General features: G+C 46.9%; 2 protein-coding genes across 5 annotated transcripts in view; one reads left to right on the top strand and one right to left on the bottom strand.

Annotated features, from left to right (window-relative positions):
• The first annotated feature begins 752 nt into the window (after positions 1 to 752).
• snn (stannin) lies at positions 753 to 26,781 on the top strand. 2 transcript variants are annotated; one of them, XM_078240778.1, is made up of 2 exons: positions 753 to 946; positions 25,212 to 26,069. In XM_078240778.1, the coding sequence occupies exon 2, from the start codon at positions 25,324 to 25,326 to the stop codon at positions 25,582 to 25,584; it is 261 nt and encodes an 86-aa protein (XP_078096904.1). In that variant the 5' UTR covers positions 753 to 946; positions 25,212 to 25,323; the 3' UTR covers positions 25,585 to 26,069. The 2 variants fall into 2 exon arrangements, with proteins under 2 accessions (XP_078096904.1, XP_078096905.1); XM_078240779.1 differs by having other exon boundaries at positions 815 to 1,215; positions 25,212 to 26,781.
• txndc11 (thioredoxin domain containing 11) overlaps positions 26,756 to 27,752 on the bottom strand; it is a 103,828-nt gene continuing 102,831 nt past the window's right edge. For all 3 annotated transcript variants that reach the window (XM_078240756.1, XM_078240758.1, XM_078240757.1), the window contains one exon: positions 26,756 to 27,628. In XM_078240756.1, coding sequence (XP_078096882.1) covers positions 27,028 to 27,628 — 601 coding nt within the window. In that variant the 3' untranslated portion in view covers positions 26,756 to 27,027. The remainder of the gene's footprint in view (positions 27,629 to 27,752) is intronic.

Below are 27,752 nucleotides of genomic sequence, written 5' to 3'. Positions count from 1 at the left end.
ACAAGCTGAGATTTTCTGAATGGCTCAGGTTGACTCATATGATTAATTATAGAAGGGAATATTGTTAATGGAATTGCAAAGGCGGCTCTATATAAAATGTGAGAACTGCACATTCAGAATATGCAAATGGTTGATGTTAATGTGGAGAAGATTCATTCACAGGGATCCGGGGGAAATGGAACGCAGTTATCCCTTTTTCCTAGAACGATGAATAAAATAAAGTAAATGGAAATCGACCCGATCTATAATCATTGAAAATATGGGTTTATTTTTCCTTTATCCAAATGAATGATTCGGAACTCTCTCCAATATAGCCGCTGAGAATGGTTTTGCCCCGAAAAAATTGAATTGTTCAAATAATGCGATGAGAAGCAACATAGATAGCAGAGAAAGTGGTTACTTGGAACAAGAAATAACACCCCTGAATCACGCCCGGGGGGTGGGGAGCAAATGTGGGTTTTATCTATTTTTTTTTTGGAAATGCATTTTGCAGCTTTCAAGACAGTTTGCCGGATAAAAATGGATCCCAGTGCAGACAAGAGAGGTGCAGGGACTGGGAGAAGGTTGGGGTGGAAAAGACTGCAGCTGTTTTGCAGGAGGGAGGGATTGCTGAAAAAAATGGAAACTTCATTCAGCCCCCACTCTCCTCCCTCACACACCCCCTCCTCTTTACTCTGTTGCTGCTGCTGCTATTGGGTGCGCTGTGCTGTCACTCACTGGCCTCAGAGGCTGAGCCTCTGCTTGTTGCAGCCAGTGTGAAACTGACAAGGGCAGGGGAGGCGTGCTTCCTGCAGCATTTGGAGATACTGACAGCGGGGGAGGGAAGCTGGGTCTGGGGCTGGGAACAGCAGCAAGCACAGCGAAGCGGGCACAGTAATGGAGACTGGCCCCTCAACCTGCTTCTGGACTACAGCCCAGGACTGAAACACACTGGCTTGAAAAGATGGTGAGCGAATGTTTGCAATCGCTGTGTTGATACAGGGGGGAGGGAGAGAGAGGAAATAAAAAGCCCTGACTCGCTCTTCCTCTGCACACTGTCGAACCCTTTTACCTCGATCCAAACCCAGCAGCAGTGTGTTAGGGGCGCTGCTTTCTTGCAGCGAGTGCGGGGACCGCAGCGAAACAAAGCGACGCAACATTGAAACCACAACATTATCCATGTCAAACTCCGCAGCTGATCATTCAGCCGATCCTCCGGGCTGTCGGTTCATGGAGGTAGAAACAGCACTTGTGTGTCTGTATCTGTGTGTGTGTCTGAATCTTTGTGTTGTGTGTGTCTGTATGGGGGTGCGTGTCTGTATGGGGGTGCGTGTCTGTATGGGGGTGTGTGTGTGTGTCAGTATGGGGGTGCGTGTGTGTGTGTCTGGGGGTGCGTGTGTGTGTGTGTGTGTCTGGGGGAGCGTGTGTGTGTGTGTGTCTGGGGGAGCGTGTGTGTGTGTGTGTCTGGGGGAGCGTGTGTGTGTGTGTGTCTGGGGGAGCGTGTGTGTGTGTCTGTCTGGGGGTGCGTGTGTCTGTCTGGGGGTGCGTGTGTGTCTGTCTGTCTGGGGGTGAGTGTGTGTGTCTGTATGGGGGTGGGTGTGTGTGTGTGTCTGTATGGGGGTGGGTGTGTGTGTGGGTCTGTATGGGGGTGCGTGTGTGTGTGTGTGTGTCTGTATGGGGGTGCGTGTGTGTGTGTCTGTGTGTCTGTATGGGGGTGTGTGTATGGGGTGTGTGTGTGTGTGTCTGTATGGGGGTGCGTGTGTGTGTATCTGTGTGTCTGTATGGGGGTGCGTGCGTGTGTGTGTGTGTCTGTATGGGGGTGCGTGCGTGTGTGTGTGTGTCTGTATGGGGGTGCGTGTGTGTGTATCTGTGTGTCTGTATGGGGGTGCGTGCGTGTGTGTGTGTCTGTATGGGGGTGCGTGCGTGTGTGTGTGTCTGTATGGGGGTGCGTGCGTGTGTGTGTATGGGTGTGTGTGTGTATGGGGGTGCGTGTGTGTGTGTGTATGGGGGTGTGTGTATGGGGGTGTGTGTGGGGGTGTGTATGGGGGTGCGTGGGTGTGTGTGTGTGTGTGGGGGTGTGTGTGTGTGTGTGTGGGGGTGCGTGTGTGTGTGTGTGTATGGGGGTGCGTGTGTGTGTGTATGGGGGTGCGTGTGTGTGTGTGTATGGGGGTGCGTGTGTATGGGGATGGGGGTGCGTGTGTATGGGGGTGCGTGTGTATGGGGGTGCGTGTGCGTGTGTATGGGGGTGCGTGTGCGTGTGTATGGGGGTGCGTGTGCGTGTGTATGGGGGTGCGTGTGCGTGTGTATGGGGGTGCGTGTGTGTATGGGGGTGCGTGTGTGTATGGGGGTGCGTGTGTGTATGGGGGTGCGTGTGTGTGGGTGCGTGTGTGTATGGGGGTGCGTGCGTGTGTGTATGGGGGTGCGTGTGTGTATGGGGGTGCGGGTGTGTGTATGGGGGTGCGGGTGTGTGTGTGTGTATGGGTGTGTGTGTGTATGGGGGTGCGCGTGTGTGTGTATGGGGGTGCGTGTGTGTGGGTGCGTGTGTGTGTGTGTGTGTATGGGGGTGCATGTGTGTGTGTATGGGGGTGCGTGTGTGTGTGTATGGGGGTGCGTGTGTGTGTGTGTGTATGGGGGTGCGTGTGTGTGTGTATGGGGGTGCGTGTGTGTGTGTATGGGGGTGCGTGTGTGTGTGTATGGGGGTGCGTGTGTGTGTGTGTGTATGAGTGTGTGTGTGTATATGGGGGTGCGTGTGTATGGGGGTGCGCGTGTGTGTGTGTATGGGGGTGCGCGTGTGTGTGTGTATGGGGGTGCGCGTGTGTGTGTGTATGGGGGTGCGCATGTGTGTGTGTGTCTGGGGGTGCGTGTGGGTGTGTGTCTGTATGGGGGTGTGTGTGTAAGGGGGTGCGCGTGTGTGTGTGTATGGGGGTGCACGCGCACACGTGTGTCTGTATGGGGAGTGCGCGAGCACACGTGTCTGTTTGGGGGGGTGCGCGTGTCTGGGTAGTGTATGTAGTGTGTGCATGCGTCTGTGTGCATGCATGTCTCTGTGTGTGTGCGTGCATGTCTGTGTCGGTATGTGTGTGTGTGTGTGTGTGTGATGGGGAGAATTGATTGGGTTTTTTTTCAGATGTATCCCTGGGGCTGTGTTGCAATTTTCAGTTAAAATGTATCAGATTCGATTTCCACAGATCATTCTGTTTCTCCCAAATCGTGCATTTTGCTTTTCACGTTGCTGGAGTGGGTGATAGTGTTACTGTGTTTCCCTGGTCAACATTGATAAATTTAAAAAGAGTAGTCGCTTTAAAGATATTTTAATATGCAGGCAGTTGCTGTGGGTGTGTGGTTAGATGGGGGAATATTGTGGAATACACAGTGCGAAGGGTTCGAGGTGGGACTAACCCATTGCTCATTGCTCAGGGTTTATTTGCATCAGTGAACAGCTCAGACCTGTACACGATCGCCAGCTATGGTTGTGCTCTTGGGGTCAGTGCTGACCAGGTGGGTTATAAAATTCCTGTTGTGCCCCGCAATTGTTTCTATTTCCTTATTTTTTTCTTCTGGATTACCAATCCCATCCTGGCAGTGAAGCCAATTACAAGCAGGTATTGAAAGTAAATCCCAATTGGAAAAGGGTAATTGATTCTACTGGAGAGACACAAATCCCAGTGAAGTTTTGACCAATCGGTTGTGTCGTTTGTGAACGGTGTTTTTTTTAAATGACAAACCTTTTTTTTGTTTTGTTCACCCGTTTCAGGTCATATACGTTCAAACAAGTCATAAAATTGGTGCATCACGGTGGCACAGTGGCCTCACAGCGCCAGGGTCCCGTGTTCGATTCCCGGCTTGGGTCACTGTCTGTGCTGAGTCTGCACGTTTCTCCCCGTGTCTGCGTGGGTTTCCTCCGGGTGCTCCTGTTTCCTCCCACAGTCCAAAGATGTGCAGGTTGGGTGGATTGGCCTTGGTAAATGCGTGGCATTGCGGCGATAGGGTGGATAGGAAGGCTTGGGTGGGATGCTCCTTTTGTCGGGTCAGTGCAAACTCGATGGGCCAAATGGCCTCTATGTGCACTGTAGGGATATCACCAGTTGCCTTGAATCTATTGATTGCATTTTCATAATCTCAGACTCTCGGGTACAAGGTTTGCTCCACGACCCTTTTAGGTGATATAAGCAAGTTCTTTATAGCTTAGGCTCGTACAGGAACGTAACACATTAGGAAATGGAAAGTCAGTTGCCAGCACCTGACTGTCTGGAACTAGCAGCCTTAACCCCTCTTTACCATTTCCGAGAAGAATCAGAGATTCCCTACAGTGCATCGACAACAATCATACCTAGGCCCGATCCCCATAATCCCACGTATTTACCTCGCTAATCCCTCTAACCCACACATCCCGGGACACTAAGGAGCAATTTAGCATGGGCAATGCACCTAACCCGCACATTTTTGGATTGTGGGAGGAAACCGGAGCACCCGAAGGAAACCCACGCAGACACGGGGAGAACATGCAAGCTCCACACAGACAGTGACCCGAGCCGAGAATCGAACCCAGGTCTCTGGAGCTGTGAGGCAGCAGTGCTGACCACTGTGTTATCGTGTTGCCCCAGAATCGAGTTACCAGTCATCTGTCCCGTTCAGTCAATCAATGTGTTGGTGTCCATTCTAGAGTTTATTTATGTGTTTTGGTTACACTCTGTCCCTAATTAAATACCTCGAGAGTTCTTCTCTGTAAAATGAACTAGGTAGTAAAGTAATTGTTGCTGCGGTCTACACCAGAATTATATTCAATTTACCAGCTGTCTGTACAATCTATGGCCAGGGCTCCCTAGCACTGCTGCTTCACAGCTCCAGGGTCCCGGGTTCGATTCCCGGCTCGGGTCACTGTCTGTGTGGAGTTTGCACATTCTCCTCGTGTCTGCGTGGGTTTACTCCGGGTGCTCCGGTTTCCTCCCACAGTCCAAAGATGTGCGGGTTAGGTTGATTGGCCAGGTTAAAAATTGCCCCTTAGAGTCCTGGGATGCATAGGTTAGAGGGATTAGTGGGTAAATATGTGGGGGTAGGGCCTGGGTGGGATTGTGGTCGGTGCAGACTCGATGATCCGAATGGCCTCCTTCTGCACTGTAGGGTTTCTATGATTTCTATGATCCGAGGGACAGAAACTGGGCAAATGTGAGACAGTGTTAGATTTTATAGTGTTTTTGATGTTTGCAGAATAAGGAATTAATCCTCAGCTTTGGGAAAGAAGTGGTTACCTTTTAGAAGTTGCTTCGTACGATTTGACATTTAACACTTCAAGGGCAAAGGCTTTTTTTTATTATGTAATAGGACTACATGAACATTGATTGAAACTGGATTCAGTAGTTATTAATTTGTGTGTAGGAAATGAGCAAATAGTTCGAATAATCGCAGTCACTCTCTTTCCCTTTCTTCATTTTATCCAAGCCATCTGAGGGCAAGTGTCTTGGAGAGGTTTTTGCCCACTGCAGTGAATAGGAAACAGCCTTGAATCCCTCTAGCTGCTGTGTTCCTGCTTAGGTCAGAGATATTAAAAGGCAAACTATGTAATATCCTTTTAGAAAAATAATGCCCAAGCACGATGAACTGCAGTGGTTCTCGGATCATTCCAGTCACCTCAAATTCCTTTCCACTACTGCCGTGCAGAGTTGCAGGACAGAAATGTGTGATGTCCAATGCAAAGTTCTCTGAAACAAACCAAATTATTATCGTTTGATTCGACACATAACTGCACAAAAACGATGAAGCGGATTTTCACAGTAACTTCATTGCAGTGTTAATGTAAGCCTACTTGTGACATGAATAAATAAACGTTAAACTATGAGAGGGGATCTCAATGAACAAAGAAAATTACAGCACAGGAACAGGCCCTTCGGCCCTCCAAGCCTGCGCCGACCATGCTGCCCGACTTAACTAAAACCCCCTACCCTTCCCGGGATCATATCTCTCTATTCCCATCCAATCTCACAGAAACTTATAAAATTCTAATAGGGTTAGACAGGGTAGATTCAGAAAGAATGTTTCCAATGATGGGGGAGTCCAGAACTAGGGGTCATAGTTTGAGGATAAGGGGTAAACCTTTTAGAACTGAGGTGAGGAGAAATTTCTTCACTCAGAGGGTGGTGAATGTGTGGAATTCACTACCACAAAATGTAGCTGAGGCCAAAACATTGTGTGATTTCAAGAAGAAATTAGATATAGCTCCTGGGGCTGAAGGGATCAAGGGACATGGGGGGAAGGGATATTGAATTTGATGATCAGCCATGATCATAATGAATGGCGGAGCAGGCTCGAGGGGCCGAATGGCCTCCTCCTGCTGCTAGTTTCTAACTTTTAGGTTGGAACCTTTCTGCAAGAGAATCAAATCCAATTGAGTGCAGCTAATTCAGAACAATTTGGGGAAGGGGGGGGGGGGATATCTTACATTTTAAGACATTGCGGTGGTGGCTAAATACATTTTTAAAATTTTCCTTATTTATTGTAAAAGCTTGTTTTTAAAAGGTCTTCGTATGTCTTAGTTCATGTTGTCTTGTGTGTGCGGACGAAAATAAGAGGTTTTATATTTTAGTTGTCGATATTTGCTATTTTTAAACACACGTCGAGAGTGGCTTTTGAGGCAGTGTTATTGACTGTGACGCATGAGTGCAAGTTAATACATTTTTGCTCCCTTAATAAGGGACTATATTCTCTTGGTGAACGTTTGAAGAGCTCTGAAGATATAGGAGGCCTTTGGTGCAGGCTGCATTGACAAAATTATTATTATTTATTTTCCCCGTCAATTTGCATCTTGTTTAAAATAAATCATATTTTTTGGCTTAGGTACTGGAAGCTGGTTTATACTTCCCCTGCATTGGATTTAACTGGTTTGTAAAAGTGGTTTGAGGTTATTGCTTTTGGATACGGTTTGTAAGTTTGTTTTAGAGGAAGGAATTTGTAATCTATAGGTGGACGATTGAAGAGAAATAATGTCCCTTTCTAATGCCTTTCATATCCACAGGAAGCGTTTGATTTATTATTGTCACGTGTATTAGCATACAGTGAAAAGTATTGTTTCTTGCTATACAGACAACATATACCGTTCATAGAGAAGGAAAGGAGACAGTGCAGAATGTAGTGCTACAGTCATAGCTAGGGTGTAGAGAAAGATCAACTTAATACGAGGTAGGTCCATTCAAAAGTCTGATGGCAGCAGGGAAGAAGCTGTTCTTGAATCGGTTGGTACGTGACCTCAGACTTTTGTATCTTTTTCCCGACGGAAGAAGGTGGAAGAGAGAATGTCCGGGGTGCGTGGGGTCCTTAGTTATGCTGGCTGCTTTGCCGAGGCAGCGAGAAGTGTAGACAGAATACTAGGGCCAATTAATTAAGTATGGCCACTGTTGCTTTTTATGCAAATATAGCAGCTGATTTGTACTCAGCAACGTCCCACAGACAGCAGATTAGATAACGGACTAGTTTTGGTGATGCTGGTTGTAGGATGAATGTTGGCCAGGGAGAACTCCCTTCAGGTCCTGTCACTGACTCTTTATCTACAACATCAACTTGCTTTAAGCTAGCACCCAAATGTTTTGATCTACTTCTCTCAGCGTAGGCGAGCGGTGGGGGTAGATGAGGGAGATTTCTTGAGTAAAAAACTAATTTGTGGCAAACTTATTGAGAGGTTGGGTAGGCTTGGGTTGTTTTCTCTGGAGCAGAGAAGACTGAGGGGCGACCTGATTGAGGTGCTCAAGATTATGAGAGACATGGACAGGGTGGATAGGGAGCAGCTGTTCCCCTTAGTTGAAGGGTCAGTTATGAGGGGACACAAGTTAAAAGTGAGGGGTGGGAGGTTTAGGGGGAATTTGAAGAAAAATGTTTTTACCCAGAGGGTGGTGACGGTCTGGAATGCGCTGCCTGGGAGGGTGGTGGAGGCGGGATGCCTCACATCCTTTAAAAAGTATCTGAGTACTTGGCACAGCATAACATTGAAGGCTATGGGCCAAGTGCTGGCAAGTGGGATTAGGTGGGCAGGTCCCTTCCATGCGTCGGTGCAGACTTGATGAGCTGAAGGGCCTCTTCTGCACTGTAGGATTCTGTGATTCCTAATTACCCTTGAACTGACTTGCTCGCTCTGCTATTTCAGAGGGCTTAGAGTCGGACGTAGGCCAGACTGCTTAAGGATGGCTGATTTCTTTCCCGGAAAGTCAGATGGATTGAACAAATGATGATAATTGGCACGGTCACCTTTAGTGAGACTAGCTTTATAATCCAGTTTCATTGATTGAATTTAAATTCCCCCAGTTGTCATGGTGGGATTTCAACCCATGTCTCTGAAGTGTTAGCCTAGGTCACTGGATTGCTGGCACCACAACACCAGTCTCCCCTTGAAGGAGAGCTGACGTTAGGAAGATGATTAAACATTAGGTCACGGAGCAGGTCAAGGAATTAGAGAGTGGAGCACACCCACCAATACGAGGATGTAGGGGAGAGCCCAGAGTCAGAGGAGTAGTGAGGAGAAGATGTTGCAATGTTGGGAAGAGATATGGAAAAGAGGGGATAAAGCATTGAGGAAGTTTCAATTTTAAATTGGAGGTTTTCAGGGGAAGGACATAAGTCAACATGCGTTGAGTGATGTTTGAGTGGGACTTGGTGTGGGATAGGATATACGTGGCAGAATCTTGGATGAATTTTGGAGAGGGGAAGATGGTATGCCGGCCAGCAGAGAATAGTGGCCGGAATTCTCCGATGTCATACTGTCCCGCTGTCAACGAGAATGGAGAATTTAGTGCTCAGTCAAATCTCAATTTACAGCAGCGGGACTGGAAAATCCCAGTTTTAAGTTTTCATATTTTATTTATTAGTGTCACAAGTAGGCTTACATTAACACTGCAATGAAGTTACTGTGAAAATCCCCGAGTCGCCACACTCTGGTGCCTGTTTGGGTACACTGAGGGAGAATTTAGCACGGCCAATGTGCCTAAACAGCACGTCTTTCGGACTGTGGGAGGAAACTGGAGCACCCGGAGGAAAGATGTGCAGACACAAGGAGAATGTGCAGACTCCGTACAGACAGTGGCCCAAGTTGGGAATCGAACCCAGCTCCCTGGCGTTGTGAGGCAGCAGTGCTAACCACTGTGCCACTGTGCTGTGGATGAGGTCAGAGAATTCTGGAGCCTGGAAACAAAAACTTCCACTTTGATTATGTTTCTCATGACCACCTCAAAGCACTCGACAGCCAATGAAGTACTTTTAAACCGTCCAGTATAGGAAAAGTGGCAGTCACTGCAAGTTTCAACAAACAGCAGTGTGATAACGATCAGGTTACCGGATTTTGTGATGTTGATTGCGAAGTGAATATTGGCCATGACGCGTGAGAAACTTCTCTACTCCTTTCTGAAATCGTGCCACGGGATCCTTTACGTCCACCTGAAAGGACCTCCAACAGTGCAGCAGTCCCTCGGTACGGCACTGAAGTGGCACTTGAAATCTCAACCTTGTGACTCGGAACCGAGAGTGTAGAGCCACAGCTGCCAAAGTGTTGGAGGACATGAGGGATCCAGTAGCAGATGGACTAGCTCAGGTAGGGCCGATGGTGTGTAACGTTACAGGCCTGAGAAGAGATCATCCTTGTGATGGAGCGGGACGTGGGATTGATTGGCAGAGTTTGTAAGCGATGTCAACAGTCTTGAGACAGCAACAAGAAAGGTGGAGGGGTGATCAGAGTCTGGGACAAGCTAGTTTCAGCGATGGTGATCATGAAACTGTCACCAATGTTTTGTAAGGACCCATCTGGCCCACGCACCCCGGACATTCTCTCTTCCACCTTTTTCCGTCAGGAAAAAGATACAAAAGTCTGAGATCAAATGACTTGAGAACAGCTTCTTCCCTGCTGCCAGCAGACTTTTTAATGGACTTACCTTGCATTAAGCTGATCTTTCTCTACACTCTAGCGATGACTGTATTTTTAGTTTAGTTTATTATTAGTCACAAGTAGGCTTACATTAACACTGCAATGAAGTTACTGTGAAAACCCTAACACTATATTCTGCACCCTCTCCTTTCCTTCTCCCCCATGTACTCTATGAACAGTATGCTTTGTCTGTATAGTGCGGAAGAAACAATACTTTTTGCTGTATACCAATACATGTGACAATAATAAATCAAATCAAAGGATTTTGTTTCGGGAAGGAAATCTGCCATCCTTACCTGGTCTGACCTACATGTGATTCCAGACTCACAGCAATGGGGTTGACTCTGAACTGCGCTCTGAAATGTTGAGTTCAGGGGCAATTAGGGATGGGCAACAAACTCTGGCTTTGCCAGTGATGCCCACACCCCATGAAGGAATAAAGAAAACAAAGATATGTTACCTCCCTCCACACTCTGTGCTGAATGGCCTCTCCCTGTGCTGTACCGTTCTACAACTCCATTCAGAGGTGAGAATGTGGGGTAGAAAGTGAAGCAAAAAGCTTCTGCGGTGACTGTACGGGTAGAACCAAACAACAGCTGCCTCTCCCAGTTCAACATTGGCGGAGGAGGATCGTGTGACTTATCGGGTCAGAGGCTGCAGAGAGATTGAGCAGGGTGAGAGATTAGTGCTCGTCTCTCATTCTCTTGGTTATAACTGTTGTGTTGAGGTGGGAAGGGCACGAACCTGTTTTGAGCGATGGAAACGGGGAGTTGCAGGATAGGGTGTTCCTGGATCTCGGGGGCAAGATCATGTTGAAGGACCTCTGAAGAGGAAAGGGAGGTTGGAGCTGAAATGTTGGCTGGTGAGGATAGAGAGAGAATCCAAGTTCAGGGAAACATTTAGTATCAGGAGGGAAGAAACAGCTGGAGTTGAAGGAACAGGAGGAAAGCGCGCAAGAAACAATACTTTTCACTGTATGCTAATACATGTGACAATAATAAATCAAATCAGCAAACTTGAAAGGGGAATTTGGCCACACAGTTATAGAAGTATAAGGAGTATAGTAGGGGGCTGAGAACACAGCTTTGTGGGGCACTGGTGTTGAGGGCGATTGTGGAGGAGGTGTTGTTGCCTATCCTTACTGATTGCGGTCTGTGGGTTAGGAAGTTCAGGATCTTTCTCTACACCCTAGCTATGACTGTAACACTACATTCTGCAGTCTCTCCTTTCCTTCTCTGTGAATGGTAAGCTTTGTCTGTATAGCGCGCAAGAAACAATACTTTTCACTGTATGCTAATACATGTGACAATAATAAATCAAATCAAAAGGGGCATGTGACAATTTCCATCAAAAAGATTGAACCTTGAGCAATTGCTGCACTGAGACATAACTTAGGATATGTACCCAGAATGTGGAGTGTTACAAATGAAAACCTGTGGGCCATGATAATATACTTACAATTCACTCGCATTGGAGTGAGATAATTGATCCAGTACGGTCATTTGATTAACATGTTCTGGTTACCCTGTAAAAGGTGGGAAAAAGATCTGTTTGAAAATGACATTAAATGACATTTCTTTACAATGGTTTAGCTGAGAGGTACAAGTTTTGACTGACTTCGTGACATGGGTTTGTACTGAGGTTCCCAGGGAATCTTCAAAACTAGTTATGAAGTTAACATTGCATTCCAGTTACTCTCACATTTAGGATATGGTGCCACTGTGTGGCACATGGCACGGCGGTGAGCACTGCTGCCTCACAGTGCCCGGGATCCAGGTTCGATTCCCAGCTCGGGTCACTGTCTGTGTGGAGTCTGCACGCTCTCCCCGTGTCTGCGTGGGTTTCCTCCGGGTGCTCCGGTTTCCACCCACACTCCAAAGATGTGCAGGTTAGGTGGATTGGCCATGCCAAATTGCCCCTTAGTGTCCCAAGATGTGTAGGCGAGAGGGATTAGCTGGGTAGATACCTGGGGTTACATGGAATAGGGTCTGGGTGGGATTGCCCCTTTAGTGTCAGGGAAATTACGTGGGTTTACAAGGATAGGGTCTGGGTGGGATTGTTGTCAGTGCACTCGATGGGCCGAATGGCCTCCTTCTGCACTGTAGGGATCCTATGATTCAAAATCCTTTTACTGAAGGTAGTTGTTCTAAAAGAGCTGGATGGTTCCTGTTTTCAGAATGCATCGTTAAAACCCGGCTGGGCATGTTTTGCAGGTTCACAAAGTAGCCATTAATGTGGAGAGTAACAGGAATAGATCATTCGAGAAAAAGCAGGAAGATAATCTCTTTACAATCACTGTCAGGGAGGATCAGAATTAATTCATCCCATCCCATATTTAGTTTCAAGTTCTGACTTTTCCCTGTTAAGAATTGCACATATCTGGATTCCAACCTTGCAGTCAAGAAGAAAAATTTGACATACTTTAGTCAGAGTAGAAGCTAGCTCACCCTTGTCATTTGATTATTTTCAAATTTGATTTGATTTATTATTGTCACATGTATTGGGATACAGTGAAAAATATTGTTTCTTGTGCACTATACAGACAAGACATACCGTTCATAGAGAAGGAAGGCTTAAAGTTTGTTTATTTATTAGTGTCACAAGTAGGCTTACAATAACACTGCAATGAAGTTACTGTGAAAATCCCCTAGTCGCCACACTCCGGCGCCTGTTCAGGTACACTGAGGGAGAATTTAGCACGGCCAATGCCCCTAACCTGCATGTCATTCGGACTGTGGGAGGAAACCAGAGCACCCGGAGGAAACCCATGCAGACATGGGGAGAACGTGCAGACTCCGCAGAGACAGTGACCCAAGCCAGGAATTGAACCTGGGTCCCTGGCGCTGTGAGGCAGCAGTGCTAACCCACTGTGCCACCATGATGCACAAGGAGAGGGTGCAGAATATAGTGCTACAATCATAGCTAGAGTGTAGAGAAAGATCGGCTTAATATATGATAGGTCCATTCAAAAGTCTGATGGCAGCAGGGAAGAAGCTATTCTTGAGTCAGTTGGCACATGACCTCAGACTTTTGTATCTTTTTCCCGAAGGAAGAAGGTGGAAGAGAGAATGTCCGGGGTGCATGGGGTCCTTGAATGCACTGGGAAAGGGTACTGATTAATATATTTTTAAATGCTAAATGTATTTTGCTTTCAATAAATATCAATTATTTTAAAAAAATCTTTGTCTCCTGGGTCTAAAGTTTCATTAAAATCTGACAGTAACAACTTGAGAATGCCAAAGTGTCCTATTGTAAACTAGTTGATCTCGAATATCTTCTTTCTGAAGGAAACTATGTATTTATGGAGCAAAGTTTCTGCTCTTGTCATTTCCTACTCATTATCCACTTGGTTCTGGTAAACTGGAAATGGCAACAACAGGAACTTTTAAGTGGACCCGATTCTTCTTTCGTGCAGCAGAGTAGTTTCAGCCTTCCTGGACCCTATGGAAAGTGTGACAAACTGAAAATGTGCAGTCCAGCAGCCTGAAGTAAGAAGTGTAAGTTTATTAGTGTCACAAGTAGGCTTACATTAACACTGCAATGAAGTCACTGTTAAAATCCCCTGGTCGTCACAGTCCGGCACCTGTTCGGGTACACTGAGGGAGAATGTAGCATGGCCAACGCACCTAACCAGCACGGCTTGAGGTCTTTTTAAAAATTCATTTGTGGGACATGGGCGTCACTGGCTGGCCAGTATTTATTGCCCCCCCCCCTAGTTGCCGAGGGGCAGTTGAGAGTCAACCACATTGCTGTGGCTCTGGAGTCACATGTAGGCCAGACTAGGTAAGGATGGCAGATTTCCTTCCCTAAAGGACATTAAAAATGTATTTATTGGTCACAAGTAAGGCTACACTGCAATGAAGTTACTGTGAAATTCCCCTAGTCGCCTCAGTCCGGCACCTGTTCGGGTCAATGCACCTAACCAGCACGTCTTTCAGAATGTGGGAGGAAACCGGAGCACCTGAAGGAAACCCACGCAGACACGGGGAGAACGTGCAAACTCCACTCAGACAGTGACCCAAGCCGGGAATTGAACCTGTGTCCCTGGCGCTGTGAGGCAGCGGTGCTAACCACTGTGCTACCGTGCCGCCCCATTAGTGAACCAGATCGATTTTTCCGACAATGGTTTCATGGTCATCAGTAAATTCTTTATTCCAGATATTTTTTGTTGAATTCAAATGCCACCATCTACCATGCACAGGATTCGAACCCAGGTCCCCAGAACATTAGCTGAGTTTCTGGATTAATAGTCTGGCGATAATACCACTAGGCCATCGCCTCCCCTATGTCTGTGGGAGAAGGGTCAAAAACAGTTCACAATTTTCACAAAACCTTTGATTAGCAATAAGAACTGAAGCAGTCCGGGTCCACATGCAGCAAGAATAGGACAACATTCAGGCTTGGGCTGAGAAGTGGCAAGTTACATTCACAACACACACACAAGGCGCCAGGCAATCGCCACCCCCCCTACAAGAGGGAAGCTCGCCATCACCCTTTGACATTCAATGGTTATCACTGACCAGAAACTGAACGAGATCAGCCTTGAACTGTGACTACAAGAACAGATGAGAGGCAGGGAATTCTGCAGAGTAACTCCCCTCCTGACTCCCCAAAGCCGGTCCACCACCTACAAAGTACAAGTCAGCAGTGTGGTGGAATACTCTCCACTTGCTTGGATGAATGCAGCCCCGCCAACTCTGAAGACACTTGACAATCCAGAACAAAGAAGCCTGTTGATTGGCACTGTGCACCACCTTCAACATTCACTCTCTCCACCACCGATGTACAGTGGGAGCAGTGTGTACCATCTACAAGATGCACTGCAGCAACTCAACACGCCTTCCAAAAACCCATGACTGCTACCACCCATAAGAACAAGGGCAGCAGATGCATGATAACCGGGTGGCACAGTGGTTAGCACCGCTGCCTCACATCGCCAGAGACCCGGGTTCGATTCCCGGCTTGGGTCACTGTCTGTGTGGAGTTTGCACGTTCTCCCCATGTCTGCGTGGGTTTCCTCCGAGTGCTCTGATTTCCTCCCACAGTCCAAAGATGTGCAGGTTAGGTGGATTGGCCATGCTAAATTGCCCCTTAGTGCCAGCGGTACTAGCTAGGGTAAATGCATCGGATTGTGGGATTGTGATCGGTGCAGACTCGATGGGGGCCAAATGGCCTCCTTCTGCTCTGGAGGATTCTAACCGGCTGCAGGTTCCCCTCCAAGCCCCACGCCATCCAGGCTTGGAAATACATTTCTGTTCCTTCATTGTCGTTGGGTCAAAATCCTGGAACTCCCTCCCTAACAGCACTGTGGGTGTACCTACACCACACAGGCAGCTGCAGCAGTTCAAGAAGACAGCTCACACCATCTTCTCGAGGGCAATTAGGGATGGGCAATAAATGTTGGCCGAGCCAGCAATGCCCACTTCCCATGAAGGAATGAAATAAAATCAGTGACTTGTGTTGATAATGCCAGGAGTTGCTTTGTTTGCACTTTTAAGCAGATTATATTTGATGCGAGTGTGAGTGTAGCTGAATCATGCTATAAAAGACTAAAACTCAATGATGCAAATTGTACTGAAAATCACCAAAGCTGCGGGGACACATTTAATGTTATGTCACGGAGCAGGGCCTCTACACAGATCTGACTTAGGGAAGAGTATGTACTTTAAAAGAATTAAGGGCGGCACGGTGGCACAGTGGTTAGCACCGCTACCTCACAGTGCGAGGGTCCCAGGTTCAATTCCGGTCGTGGATCACTGTCTGTGTGGAGCCTGCACGTTCTCCCCGTGTCTGCGTCGGTTTCCTCCAGGTGCTCTGGTTTCCTCCCACACTCCAAAGATGTGCGGGTTAGGTGGATTGGCCATGCTAAATTGCCCCTTAGTGTCAAGGGGATTAGTAGGCATGAGGTTATGGGAATAGGGCCTGAGTGGGATTGTGGTCGGTACAGATTAGATGGGCTGAATGGCCTCCTTCTGTACTGTGGGGATTCTATGAATACTATTTTTCTTGGTATTTGAAAGATCTGGGGATCATAGTATCACAGAATTGTTGCAGCACAGGAGGCCATTCAGCCCATCATGTCTGCACCGGCTCCCCAAATGAGCATTTAGACTCAGTGCCATTTCCCTGCCTTCTCCCTGTACCTCTGCACATTGTTTCTATTTAAATAATCTTTAATCTAATAACTAATGCCCTCTTGAATGCCTGGATTGAACCTGCCTCCACCACACTTCCAGTCAGTGCATTCCACGCCTGAGCCACTTGAATGTGTGAAAAGTTTTTTTCTCACATCACATTTGCTTCTTTCGCAACTGGCTTTAAATCTGTGCCCTCTCGTTCTTGATCCTTTTACGAGGGGGGACTGTTTCTCCCTACCTGCTCTGTCTAGTTTTCATTGTGATTTTGGACATCTCAATCAAACCTCCTCTGAGCTGCCTTCTGTCCAAGGAGAACAGTCCCAACCTCTCCAATCTAGCCTCATAACTGAAGTAAATATATATTATGATCAGTTAAATTGAATATCTTTTGGGAAAACTAAACATGATCTGTATGGATTGGAACTACCCCAAGTCCTGACCTCAATGATTCTACCCATGTTTGCGAACTCAGTAAAATAAACTAAAACTAAAGTAAAGTTTACTTATGAGCGTCACTTACATTGCAATGAAGTTACTGTGAAATTCTCCTAGTCGCCACACTCCGGCGCCTTTTCGGGTCAGTGCACCTAACCAGACTGTGGGGTGAAACCGGAGCACCCGGAGGAAACCCACACAGACACGGGGAGAACGTGCAGACTCCACACAGACAGTGGCCCAAGCCGGGAATCGAACCCAGGTCCCTGGTGCTGTGAGGCAGCAGTGCTAACCACTGGGCCACCGTGCTTAACAGGCACTGGATAGGAACATAGGAATTAGGAACAGAAGTAGGAATTCCACCCTTCGAGCCTGCTCTGCCATTCAATCAGATCATGGCTGATCTCTCCCTGACCTCAAATCCACCTTCCCACCTGTTCCCCATATCCTGTTAACCCATTTTTGAAATCAGAAATATATCCATCTCCTTCTTGAAACCATTTACTGATTCAGACTCCACCGTGCTATGGGGCAGCGAGTTCCACACGTTCACCATCCTCTGAGAGAAGTATTAGTGAACCAGATGGGTTTTTCCGACAATGGTTTCACGGTCATCAGTAGATTCTTAATTCCAGATATTTTCTACTGATTTCCAATTCCACCGTCTGCCGTGGTGGGATTTGAACCCAGGTCCCCAAAACATTAACTGAGTTTCTGGATTAATAGTCAAGCGATAATACCACTAGGCCATCGCAGCATTTATACTTGATTAGCTTGAATTAAAAATTAAAGATGAAGATTTGAAGTTAGTTTAGTTCCCTTTGAGCAACCGCAACATGAGTTGATTCGAAGAACATTTTGTTCTGCCACTGATGATCCAGAAAGCTTCAAGGCACATGTTCTTAGAATCCTTTCTTGAAAGATGAAGGTTGTTCAGGGTATGTTGTTCCACGGTTACTGGAAACCCTCCAGCATGGTGACACAGTGGTTAGCACTGCTGACTCACAGCGCCAGGGACCCTGGTTTGACTCCAGGCTTGGGTCACTGTCTGTGTGGAGTTTGCATGTTCTCCCCGTGTCTACGTGGGTTTCCTCCTACAGTCTGAAAGATATGCTGGTTAGGCGCATTGGCCATGCTGCATTTTCCCGCAGTGTACCTGAACAGGCGGTGGAGTGTGTCAACTAGGGGATTTTCACAGAAACGTCATTGCAGTGTTAATGTGAGCCTATTTGTGACACAAATAAATAAATGTGTAGGTTAGGTGGATTGGCCAAGCTAAGTTCCCGTTTAGTGTGCGAAGGTATGTATGTTAGTATTAGCTATGGTAAATGTGTGAGGTTACGGGTATTTGGGGGTCGGGGAAGGCTGAGCTTGATGCTCTTTCAGAGACCTGGTGCAGACTGGATGGGCCAAATTGCCGCCTCCTGCACTGTAGAGATTCTAGGTTCATACCATTGATGAGACCATCTGTTTTCTGTAATGTGTTATATGCTTTAGGGTGTGGAAGGAGATGGGGTGGCTATTTGATAGTGGCTTCCTTACAGCTACCCTGTCCTCAGCCAAAAGTACATCCGTGTATGGCGATTAAATCTTGGAATCTGAATCATATTTTCTTTGTGCATCCTTGCTGTGGGGTTCTGGGGTCAATGTGACAAGCCCATTAAACATGATTTGATTTTGATTTGATTTGATTTATTATTGTCACATGTATTAACATGCAGTGAAAAGTATTGTTTCTTGCGCGCTATACAGACAAAGCATACCGTTCTTAGAGAAGGAAATGAGAGAGTGCAGAATGTAGTGTTACAGTCATAGCTAGAGTGTAGAGAAAGATCAACTTAATGCAAGGCAAGTCCATTCAAAAGTCTAACGGCAGCAGGGAAGAAGCTGTTCTTGAGTCGGTTGGTACGTGACCTCAGACTTTTGTATCTTTTCCCGAAGGAAGAAGGTGGAAGAGAGAATGTCCGGGTTGCGTGGTGTCCTTAATTATGCTGGCTGCTTTGCCGAGGCAGCGGGAAGTGTAGACAGAGTCAATGGATGGGAGGCTGGTTTCCATGATGGATTGGGCTTCGTTCAAGACCTTTTGTAGTTCCTTGCAGTCTTGGGCAGAGCAGGAGCCATACCAAGCTGTGATACAACCAGAAAAAATGCTTCCTATGGTGCATCTGTAAAAGTTGGCGAGAGTCGTAGCTGACATGCCAAATTTCCTTAGTCTTTTGAGAAAGTAGAGGCATTGGTGGGCTTTCTTAACTATAGTGTCGGCATGGGGGGGACCAGGACAGGCTGTTGGTGATCTGGACACCTAAAAACGTGAAGCTGGGTAACTCTGCACACAGTAAGAGTTTTAACAACACCAGGTTAAACAGGTTTATTTGGTAGCAAATACCATTAGCTTTCGGAGCACTGCTCCTTCGTCAGATGGAGTGGAAATGTGCTCTGCACAACCAGAAGATCAAACCCGAGACATTCTTGATGCGCGTAGGTCAGCACTATCTGTGTCTTATTATTTATTGACGGAAGAGAAATGGAATACCTATCTCCATTAAATCGGTCCAGTACACAGGAATGAAAACATATTTTGTAATTCTTAAATAAGCACAAAATATTACATTGCGTTTTAAAACCATGGATTAGTCGAATGAAGATTTTTTTCCTCCAGCGTTTGGGGAAATACACCCGAGACAATTAATATACAATAGAATCCCTACCGTGCAGATGGAGGCCATTCGGCCCATCGGGTCTGCACTGACAACAATTCTACCCAGGCCCTATCCCCGAAACCTCACATTTTTACCTGCTAATCCCTCTAACAGACACATCCCAGGACACTAAGGGGTAATTTAGCATGGCCAATGCACCTAACCCGCACATCTTTGGAGAGTGTTTTCAAAACAACAAACCCCTGATGCTGCTCGCTATATTTCTGTCCCATCTACCTATATTTGTGTGCAAGCATTTGAAATTTGGCAATAACCTTTTCTAAATTTATTTATCAGTGTCACAAGTAAGACTTACATTAACACTGCATTGAAGTTACTGTGAAAATCCCCTAGTCGCCACACTCCGGCGCCTGTTCGGGTACACTGAGGGAGAATTTAGCATGGCCAATGCACCTAACCAGCACGTCTTTCGGACTGTGGGAGGAAACCGGAGCGCCCGGAGGAAACCCCACGCAGACACAGGGGAGAATGTGCAGACTCCGCACAGACAGTGACCCAGGCCGGGAATGGAACCTGGGTCCCTGGCGCTGTGAGGCAGCAGCGTTAACCACTGTGCCACCTGAGAATTGCAATGCAGCAGCGGCTCTTAAAATCCAAGCTGGCTCAGATATGGATTGAGAACGATAAAGTTGTTGCAATTGAATGAAATCCAGTCGAATACTTTTGACCACCTGCATCGACTCTGCCCCAACATTAAAAATCCTCATCCTCACTTCAAATTGCTCCCTCAACCTGTCCTTTAGCCCCTGTGACCACCTCCAGCATTGTGTCCTCCCTTGTATCCTTCAGTCCTCCGACCAGCCATCTATGGTCTTATGCCTGGTAGCCGAGCCTCCAACTGTCTCAGGCCGTTTTGGGCATTTCCTCTCTGCTATACCTGTTTTTTTTGTAAACTCATCATCCACATTTTTAATTAAGCTTTAGTTTTCACTTGTTATACTTACGCCAGTGTTGTTGCCAGTTCATAGAATCCCTACAGTGCAGAAGGAGGCCATTCAGTCCATCGAGTCTGCACCGACCACAATCCCACCTAGTCCCTATCCTCGTAACCCCACGTATTTACCCTACTAGTCCCCCTGACACTAAGGGGCAATTTAGCATGGCCAATGCACCTAACCCGCACATCTTTGGACCGTGAGAGGAAACCGGAGCACCCCGAGGAAACCCACGCAGACACGGGGAGAACGTGCAGGCTCCGCACAGACAGTGACCCGAGGCTGGAATTGAACCCGGGTCCCTGGCGCTGTGAGGCAGCAGCGTTAACCACTGTGCCACCATGCCACTCAAAGTTCTTTGAACCTTTTTCTTCCCCCCACCCCACCCCACCCCACCCCACCCCACCCCACCCCACCCCACCCTCCCTACTCTCTGTAAACACGCATTGGGGAATTTTCTATACACCTGGAATAGAAATGGAAGCTGTGTCATGAAGTCAGTATTGCAAAGCTTGGACTGTGGATCTAAATGCATTTATAAAAATACTGAGCCATGGCATCCCTGCTCCCCCACCGCCATGACTGAACAGTCTGTCACCATCCAAAGGATGAGGCTTGCACATTGAACATTATTATTGAGATGAGGTGGAGGTGCGAGCAGATCTTCAGCCTGAACGCATGAGTGGGGGATGGTGATGAGGAGGTGGAAGAAAATGTTTAAAGCCCATTCATTAAATAAAAATCACCAAACAACCTCTCCAACCTCCCGTGTCAGCAGCTTTAAACCCATCTGGATTTCTACCTCAAACGCTGTGTCACACGGACTTGAAACACTCCCTGTTTCTCTCTCCACAGACACTGCCAGATCTTCTGAGTTATTCCGGCATTTCCTGTTTTCAATTCGCTGTAATTTTAGACAATGAAGAACTCTCAAGTTTGAGCACGGAGGCTTTGTTTAAAAAAAATACTTTATTAAGCGAGCTTTTAAGATCAAATTTGTAATGGATACAACAGCATTGTGGACTGTAGCCTGCATTTTTATCAAATCATGCTGGACCAGTTAACTAGAAGGAGGCCGTTCGGCCCATCGAGTCTGCACGGACCACAATCCCACCCGGGCCCTATTCCCGTAACCACATGCATTTACCCTAGCCAGTCCCCCTGACACTAAGGGGCAATTTAGCATGGCCAATCCACCTAACCCACACATCTTTGGAATGTGGGAGGAAACCGGAGCACCCGGAGGAAACCCACACAGACACGGGGAGAACGTGCAGACTCCAGACAGACAGTGACCCAAGCTGGGAATTGAACCCGGGTCCCTGGCACTGTGAGGCAGCTATGCTAACCATTGTGCCACCGTGCCACTTACTGTGCCCAAATTTTAAAAGTATGGAGAACTGAGCAATTTACAAAAAATAAATGCTGTGGTGCTTGCACTGAAGTCTAAATTTCAGACTGATACTGTACTTTACTGACCAAAATCAGCTATTTTTAAAAAATGTGCAGAAAATGTATGGAAGAGCGTTAGAATCTTAGAATCTTTATATTGCAGAAATAGGCTATTTGGCCCATCGAGTCTGTGCAGACAACAATCCCTCCCAGGCCCTTTCCCCGTAACCCCATGTATTTACCCCGTTAATCCCCCTGACACTAAGGGATAACTTAGCATGGCCAATCAACCTAACCCGCACATCTTTGGCGTGCGGGAGGAAAACCACGCACTTCGCGAGAACGTGCAAACTGCACACAGTCATCCGAGGCTGGAATTGAACCTGGATCCCTGGCACTGTGAGGCAGCAGTGCTAACCACTGTGCCACCATGACACCCTCTAAAGCAGTGGTTCCCAAAGGGTGCGGCGCGCCACACTGGTGCGGCGAGAGAGGATGGCAAGTGTGGCGGGAAGATTCAAGGACAATCAAAGAAACATTTAAACATGGTTTAAACAAGCACTGTTTTATACTTTCTGGATATCCCATGATCATATTATAAAGTAGTTGTGTTCTATGCTATGAATCAAGCACTGCTAGTTTTTTTTGTTTTTGAATGTATTTCTTATCAATAAAAAATTCGGTGTGGCACGAGCAAATTTTTATTCCGGAAGTGCGGCCCAGTGAAAAAAGTTTGGGAACCACTGTGCTAAAGTAATACATTTGTCCCACCTGCAAAACGTCATGTACAAAATAAAATCCCTGCAGCATCTTAGATCCCGCAGGAGATATGGCACAGAAACAGGGTATTTTGCCCAATAAGTCCATGTCATGTGGCACAGCAGTTAGCGCTGCTGCCTCACAGCGCCAGGGACCCGGGTTCAATTCCTGGCTTGGGTCACTGTCTGTGCAGAGTCTACACGTTCTCCCCGTGTCTGCGTGAGTTTCCTCTGGGTGCTCCGGTTTCCTCCCACAGTCTGAAAGACGTGCTGGTTAAGTGCATTGGCCGTGCTAAGTTCTCCCTCTGTGTACCCGAACGGGTACTGGACTGTGGCGACTCAGGAATTTTCATAGTAACTTCATTGCAGTGTTAATGTAAACCTACTTGTGATAATAATAAATAAACTTAAACATGTGGTGCAACTTTTAGTGAATGGGGTATTTGTACTTTTGCAATCCCCTCATTCCGGTTCCAACCTAGACTTGAACCTTCCAAGCAATGTGACCTCCCTATTCTTCCTGCTAGAATCTATGTGGTGAAGTTCATTGGCCCATTCTGCAAGTTTATTAATGGCTCCTGTAATCGTTTGTAATCCTCCTCAGGGTTTACCATCTCCGCCACCGTTTTGGGGATGTGTTGCTCAGGTGTAGTCTCTGCTCCTTCCTTTCCAGCCCTCAGCTTGAGTAGTGGTCTCTCAGGCATGCACTGTCTTAACAGCCCAGGGGTCTGCAGACTTTAGGGGCTTCTATGGAATTATGCAGCTCAGCATAGAGTAAAAACCATAAGATAAAGGAGCAGAATTTGTCCATTCGGCCCATTGAGTCTGTTCTGCCACAATTCAATCATGGCTGATATGATTCTCATTCCCATCCTCCTGTCTTCTCCCCGTAACCCTTGATCCCCTTATTGATCAAGAACCTATCGATCTCTGTCTTAAAGACACTCAATGACCTGGCCTCCACAGCCTTCTGTGGCAATGAGTTCCACAGATTGACCACTCTCTGGCTGAAGAAATTCATCCTCATCTCGGTTTTAAAGGGGCGTCCGAGGTTGTGCCCTTGAGTTCTGGTCTCTCCCACGAGCGGAAACATCCTCTCCATGTCCACTCTATCTCGGCCCCTCAGTATTCTGTACATTTCAGTTAGATCGCTCCTCATCCTTCTAAACTCCATCAAGTGTAGACCCAGAGTCCTCAACCGCTCCTCGTATGACAAACCCTTCATTCCTGGGATCATTCTTGTGAACCTCCTCTGGAACCAAATGTCAGCAGCAAGATTACCCGGGCCCAGAATCCTACCCAGGCCACTCACGTTGTTAAATTAGAACATTACTAATGCTGAAGAGACTGGGTTAGGAGTAAGCACCAAGCGAATTGTGCAATGAAGCATCCAAGGAAGGATTTTGTTTTAATATGACCGGGATTTTGTGAAGAGTGAACTAGTTTTCTTCCTTTTACTGTCGCAGAAATTCCATTCAGTTGGGCCTTAATTAGCTTGTGGTTTTGGGGGAGGGAGTGGGGAGAAACACTTGATACTATCAGCATGTCACGTCATAGAGGTTTACAGCAAGGAAACAGGCCCTTCGGCCCAACTTGTTCATGCCGCCCCGTTTTTATCACTAAGCTAGTCCCAATTGCCCACATTTGGCCCAAATCCCTCTGTACTCATGTAACCGTCGGAATACCTTTAAAAAGACAATTGTACCCGCCTCTACTACTACCTCTGGCAGCTTGTTCCTGACACTCACCACCCTGTGTGAGAAAAAATTGCCCCTCTGGACCCTTTTGTATCTCTCCTCTCTCACCTTAAACCTATGCCCTCTAGTTTTAGACTCCCCTACCTTTGGGAAAAGATGTTAACTGCCGACCTTACCTATGCCCCTCATTATTTTATCGACCTCTATAAGATCACCCCTAAGCCTTCTACGCTCCAGGGAAAAAAAAGTCCCAGTTTATCCAGCCTCTCCTTATAACTCAAACCATCAAGCCCCCGGTAGCATCCTACAGTAATTGAAGTACTGTAACGTAATAGATACACTTTGCAAAGCTGCTGAGATCTGTTACTATGTGAAAGTGAACTTTTGAAATGGTTGTTTTGTTTAAAAGACGCCTGGGATTTTTCAGAATCATGGAATTCCCCTTTTTAAAAGAAAACCCCAAAAACTTGACAGTTCTGGGGAAATCCCACCTTTATTAAAAGGTGGCAAAACCAGCAACTTACCCGGATATGCAACCAAGCTATATTTCCAGTGTCCAAAATTTAAAATCTGGATCTTCCTGTTGCAGCACCTGTTAAGGGTGGCACAGTGGTTAGCACTGCTGCCTTACAGCACCAAGGACCCCGGGTTCAATTCCGGCCTTGGGTGACTGTCGGTGTGGAGTTTGCACGTCCTCCCAAGTATCTGCATGGGTTTCCTCCGGGTGCTCCGGTTTCCTCCCACAGTCCAAAGATGTGCGGGTTGAGTGGCCATGCTAAATTGCCCCTTAGTGTCAGGGGGATTAGCAAGGTAAATAGGTGGGGATACGGCTTGGATGGGATTGTTGTTGGTACAGGCTCGAAGGGCCGAATGGTCTGCTTGGGCAGCACAGTGGTTAGCACTGGTGCCTCACAGCGCCAGGGACTTGGATTCGATTCCCAGCTTGGGTCACTGTGCGGAGTCTGCACGTTCTCCCCGTGTCTGCGTGGGTTTCCTCTAATGCTCCTGTTTCCCCTCCCCACAGTCCAAAGATGTGCAGGTTAGGTAGATTGGCTATGCCAAATTGCCCATTAGTGTCGGGGGATTGCCCATTAGTGTCTTGGGTAAATGGATGGGGGATAGGGCCTGGGTGGGATTGTGGTTAGTGCAGACACGATGGGCCAAATGGCTTTCTTCTGCACTGTAGGATTCTATGATTTCTATGCACTGTCAGGATTCTATGATTCTAATAACCCACACCAATATTTTTTCCCTTTTCAGATTATTTTTGCAAGCATCTCAACCCCAGCAACCACTTCGAGCCATCGGATTTGAAGCCGCACTCTTTTTTTTTTGGTAACCTGAGATTGAAGGCTTACGCTGGACACTTGCAATGTCGATGGACCACAGCCCCACCACAGGAGTGGTCACAGTCATCGTCATTCTCATTGCCATCGCAGCTCTCGGCGCCTTGATCCTGGGCTGCTGGTGCTACCTGCGACTGCAGCGGATAGGTCAGTCGGAGGACGAGGAGAGCATCGTGGGAGAAGGCGAGACCAAAGAGCCGTTCCTGCTGGTGCAGTACTCCGCCAAAGGGCCGCGGGTGGAGCGGAAAGCCAAGCTGACAGCCAATGGGACAGAGGGTCACGGTTAACCTTCAGTGACCGGTTGACGACTGCGGCTTCTGTCGTCCGGACTAAGATGACATTTGTAGGATAATCATTCAAACTGTGAAGGTTTAGCTCTGTTTAAGCTGCTTAATTGTAACGAAAAATAGCAAAGTTTAGCACACGAGGACACGGACTAGCCAGCCGTCTGTTGACCTGCAATTGCATGTTGTCGAGGAAGATCAAGAACTAGCCATGTTTATTTTGCAGTGTTTCCTACTTGAATTCTAATCCCTTTTAACTGAGCCTATATTGATGGAGCAACTACTGTACATTTCATCCCTACTGAACCTGTGGATCTCTGGAAAAATAATGTGCATAGATCCGTATGAAACTTTTAGTTTTCTGTACTGTGCGGGGATAGTATTACGTACTGAAGTGCAAAATGAACTGCTGTAAATGTTACCAGAGAAAAGGGGCCTCATTTTAAGTGATCATCTTTTAGTGCTTATTCTGTTGTTGAGTCTAGGTTGCAATATCGGGTTGGGGGGGGGGGTAGGAATACGCTGGTGTTCAGTGACACAGAACTATGGTAGAAATTATTGAGGGTGTTCAAAGTAATTCTCTCGTAAAATATAGTCCGACACTACTATCGTTGATCGTTTATTGAATGACACAGCTATTTCGACCGGCTGATTCATCTAAAGTTACATCACACCCGCAGTTAGATCCTGTGTTAGCTTTAAAAGGGGGTTTGTTTAAAAAAAATGGAAGTGGTGGCAGGGGGGAGAGAGAGAGAGAGAGAGAGCGCCGTCATTGCGACAGGACTGCAAAATGAAAGACGCAGAATGGTTATTGCGTTTGAGTTGTTACGCTGGGACTGCTAGGATGCTACCATAGCACTTTTCCTGAACTGATTCTAGTCTTGGGCCTATGATGGTGAAGGCTGTATGTAGTCACAGTCTACAAGTGATCCGGAAGGTCTGCAGTGGAGTTAAGATGGTGGCTGAGCAGTTTATCGTTTAATTAAAAGCATGTTTAATGGGGTCAAATTGTACTTAAAAACAGTTTCATTTTTAAAAAAATGACTCGGTAAAGATTGTATGGTACTTTCTGACCAGATTTCTTTTCTCATTCCTGTAATTCGTAGTTTACAGAAATACATTTGCTGTCTCTACAATGTAACCCAAGATTTCACAATAGTGCAATATTCAAATGTAAACAAATAAAAGAATTTCCCCTTTTACCAGATTTTTCTTTGCAAAAAGATGTTCAAGAATGGAACGCAGTTCTCGTAAAAAATAAATCACCTTGCTGTAGGAAGAAATTTTTACTGAGATTTTCCATCAACTTCACATGAGTTTCCGCCCCCCCCCCCCCCCCCCCCCGCCGCCATCCTGATGTAGAATAATTAATGTTCCAGGTGTAGTTTAAAAAAATGTTAGGTAGCAAAATGGCTCATGTCTCTGTGGTTTCATGATTAACCTTCTTCACAATATATGAGTCTCGGGATTGGAGAAAGATTCCGCTTCTGCGTTACTTTCCGAATGAGAAGTCAATTTGGATTCTTCCTCGACAGGATCCGGAGTCGAGGAGGTGTAGGTTTTTCCCTCCAGTTCTTCTTCGATCGAGGCCATGAACGTTTTAAGCAAAATGTTCTCCTTGAGGAGCTTCTCGGACACCGCGGTAATCTCGCCCAGTTTCTCCGCTGTTTCGGCCAGCTCTGCGTTTCTCTGGCTGTACAGGTTTTGCAGTCTCTCGTTGTGGTACCTGAGCTTATCGTTTTTCGCCTCGAGAGCCTGGTTTTGGAGCTTCAGCCGGTGCTCCTCCCGCCTGGTTGCGGAGAGCTGCAGAGCCAGTTGCTTCTCCGCCTGATGCAACGCCTTCATCTCCGCGCGGAGTCTCCTGAGCTCGGTCTCCAGCTGGCTGATTCGGTCTTTCTGCAACGCTGCTGCTCTTTGGATACAGTCCGGATTACACGACTGGAAAGAGTCTTGATGAACTGACTGGGGCGAATGCAGCAGAATGAACCTCACAAGGTTAGGGACAGTAAACGGCAGATCCTCAGGGTACTTCACACTCAGGTCTTTCCTGAAAGAGAAGAGAGAAATAAATTTGCAGTAGAAATACCCTGATGAGGGTAAAAACCTGAACATTTCCAGATTATCAACTCTTCTCGACTTTGAACACTCCATTTTTGATCTGCCTATAAAAA

This window comes from Mustelus asterias, chromosome 23, assembly GCF_964213995.1.
Source record: "Mustelus asterias chromosome 23, sMusAst1.hap1.1, whole genome shotgun sequence".
Lineage (NCBI taxonomy): Eukaryota > Metazoa > Chordata > Chondrichthyes > Carcharhiniformes > Triakidae > Mustelus > Mustelus asterias.
This window is presented reverse-complemented; position numbering and strand designations above follow the sequence as displayed.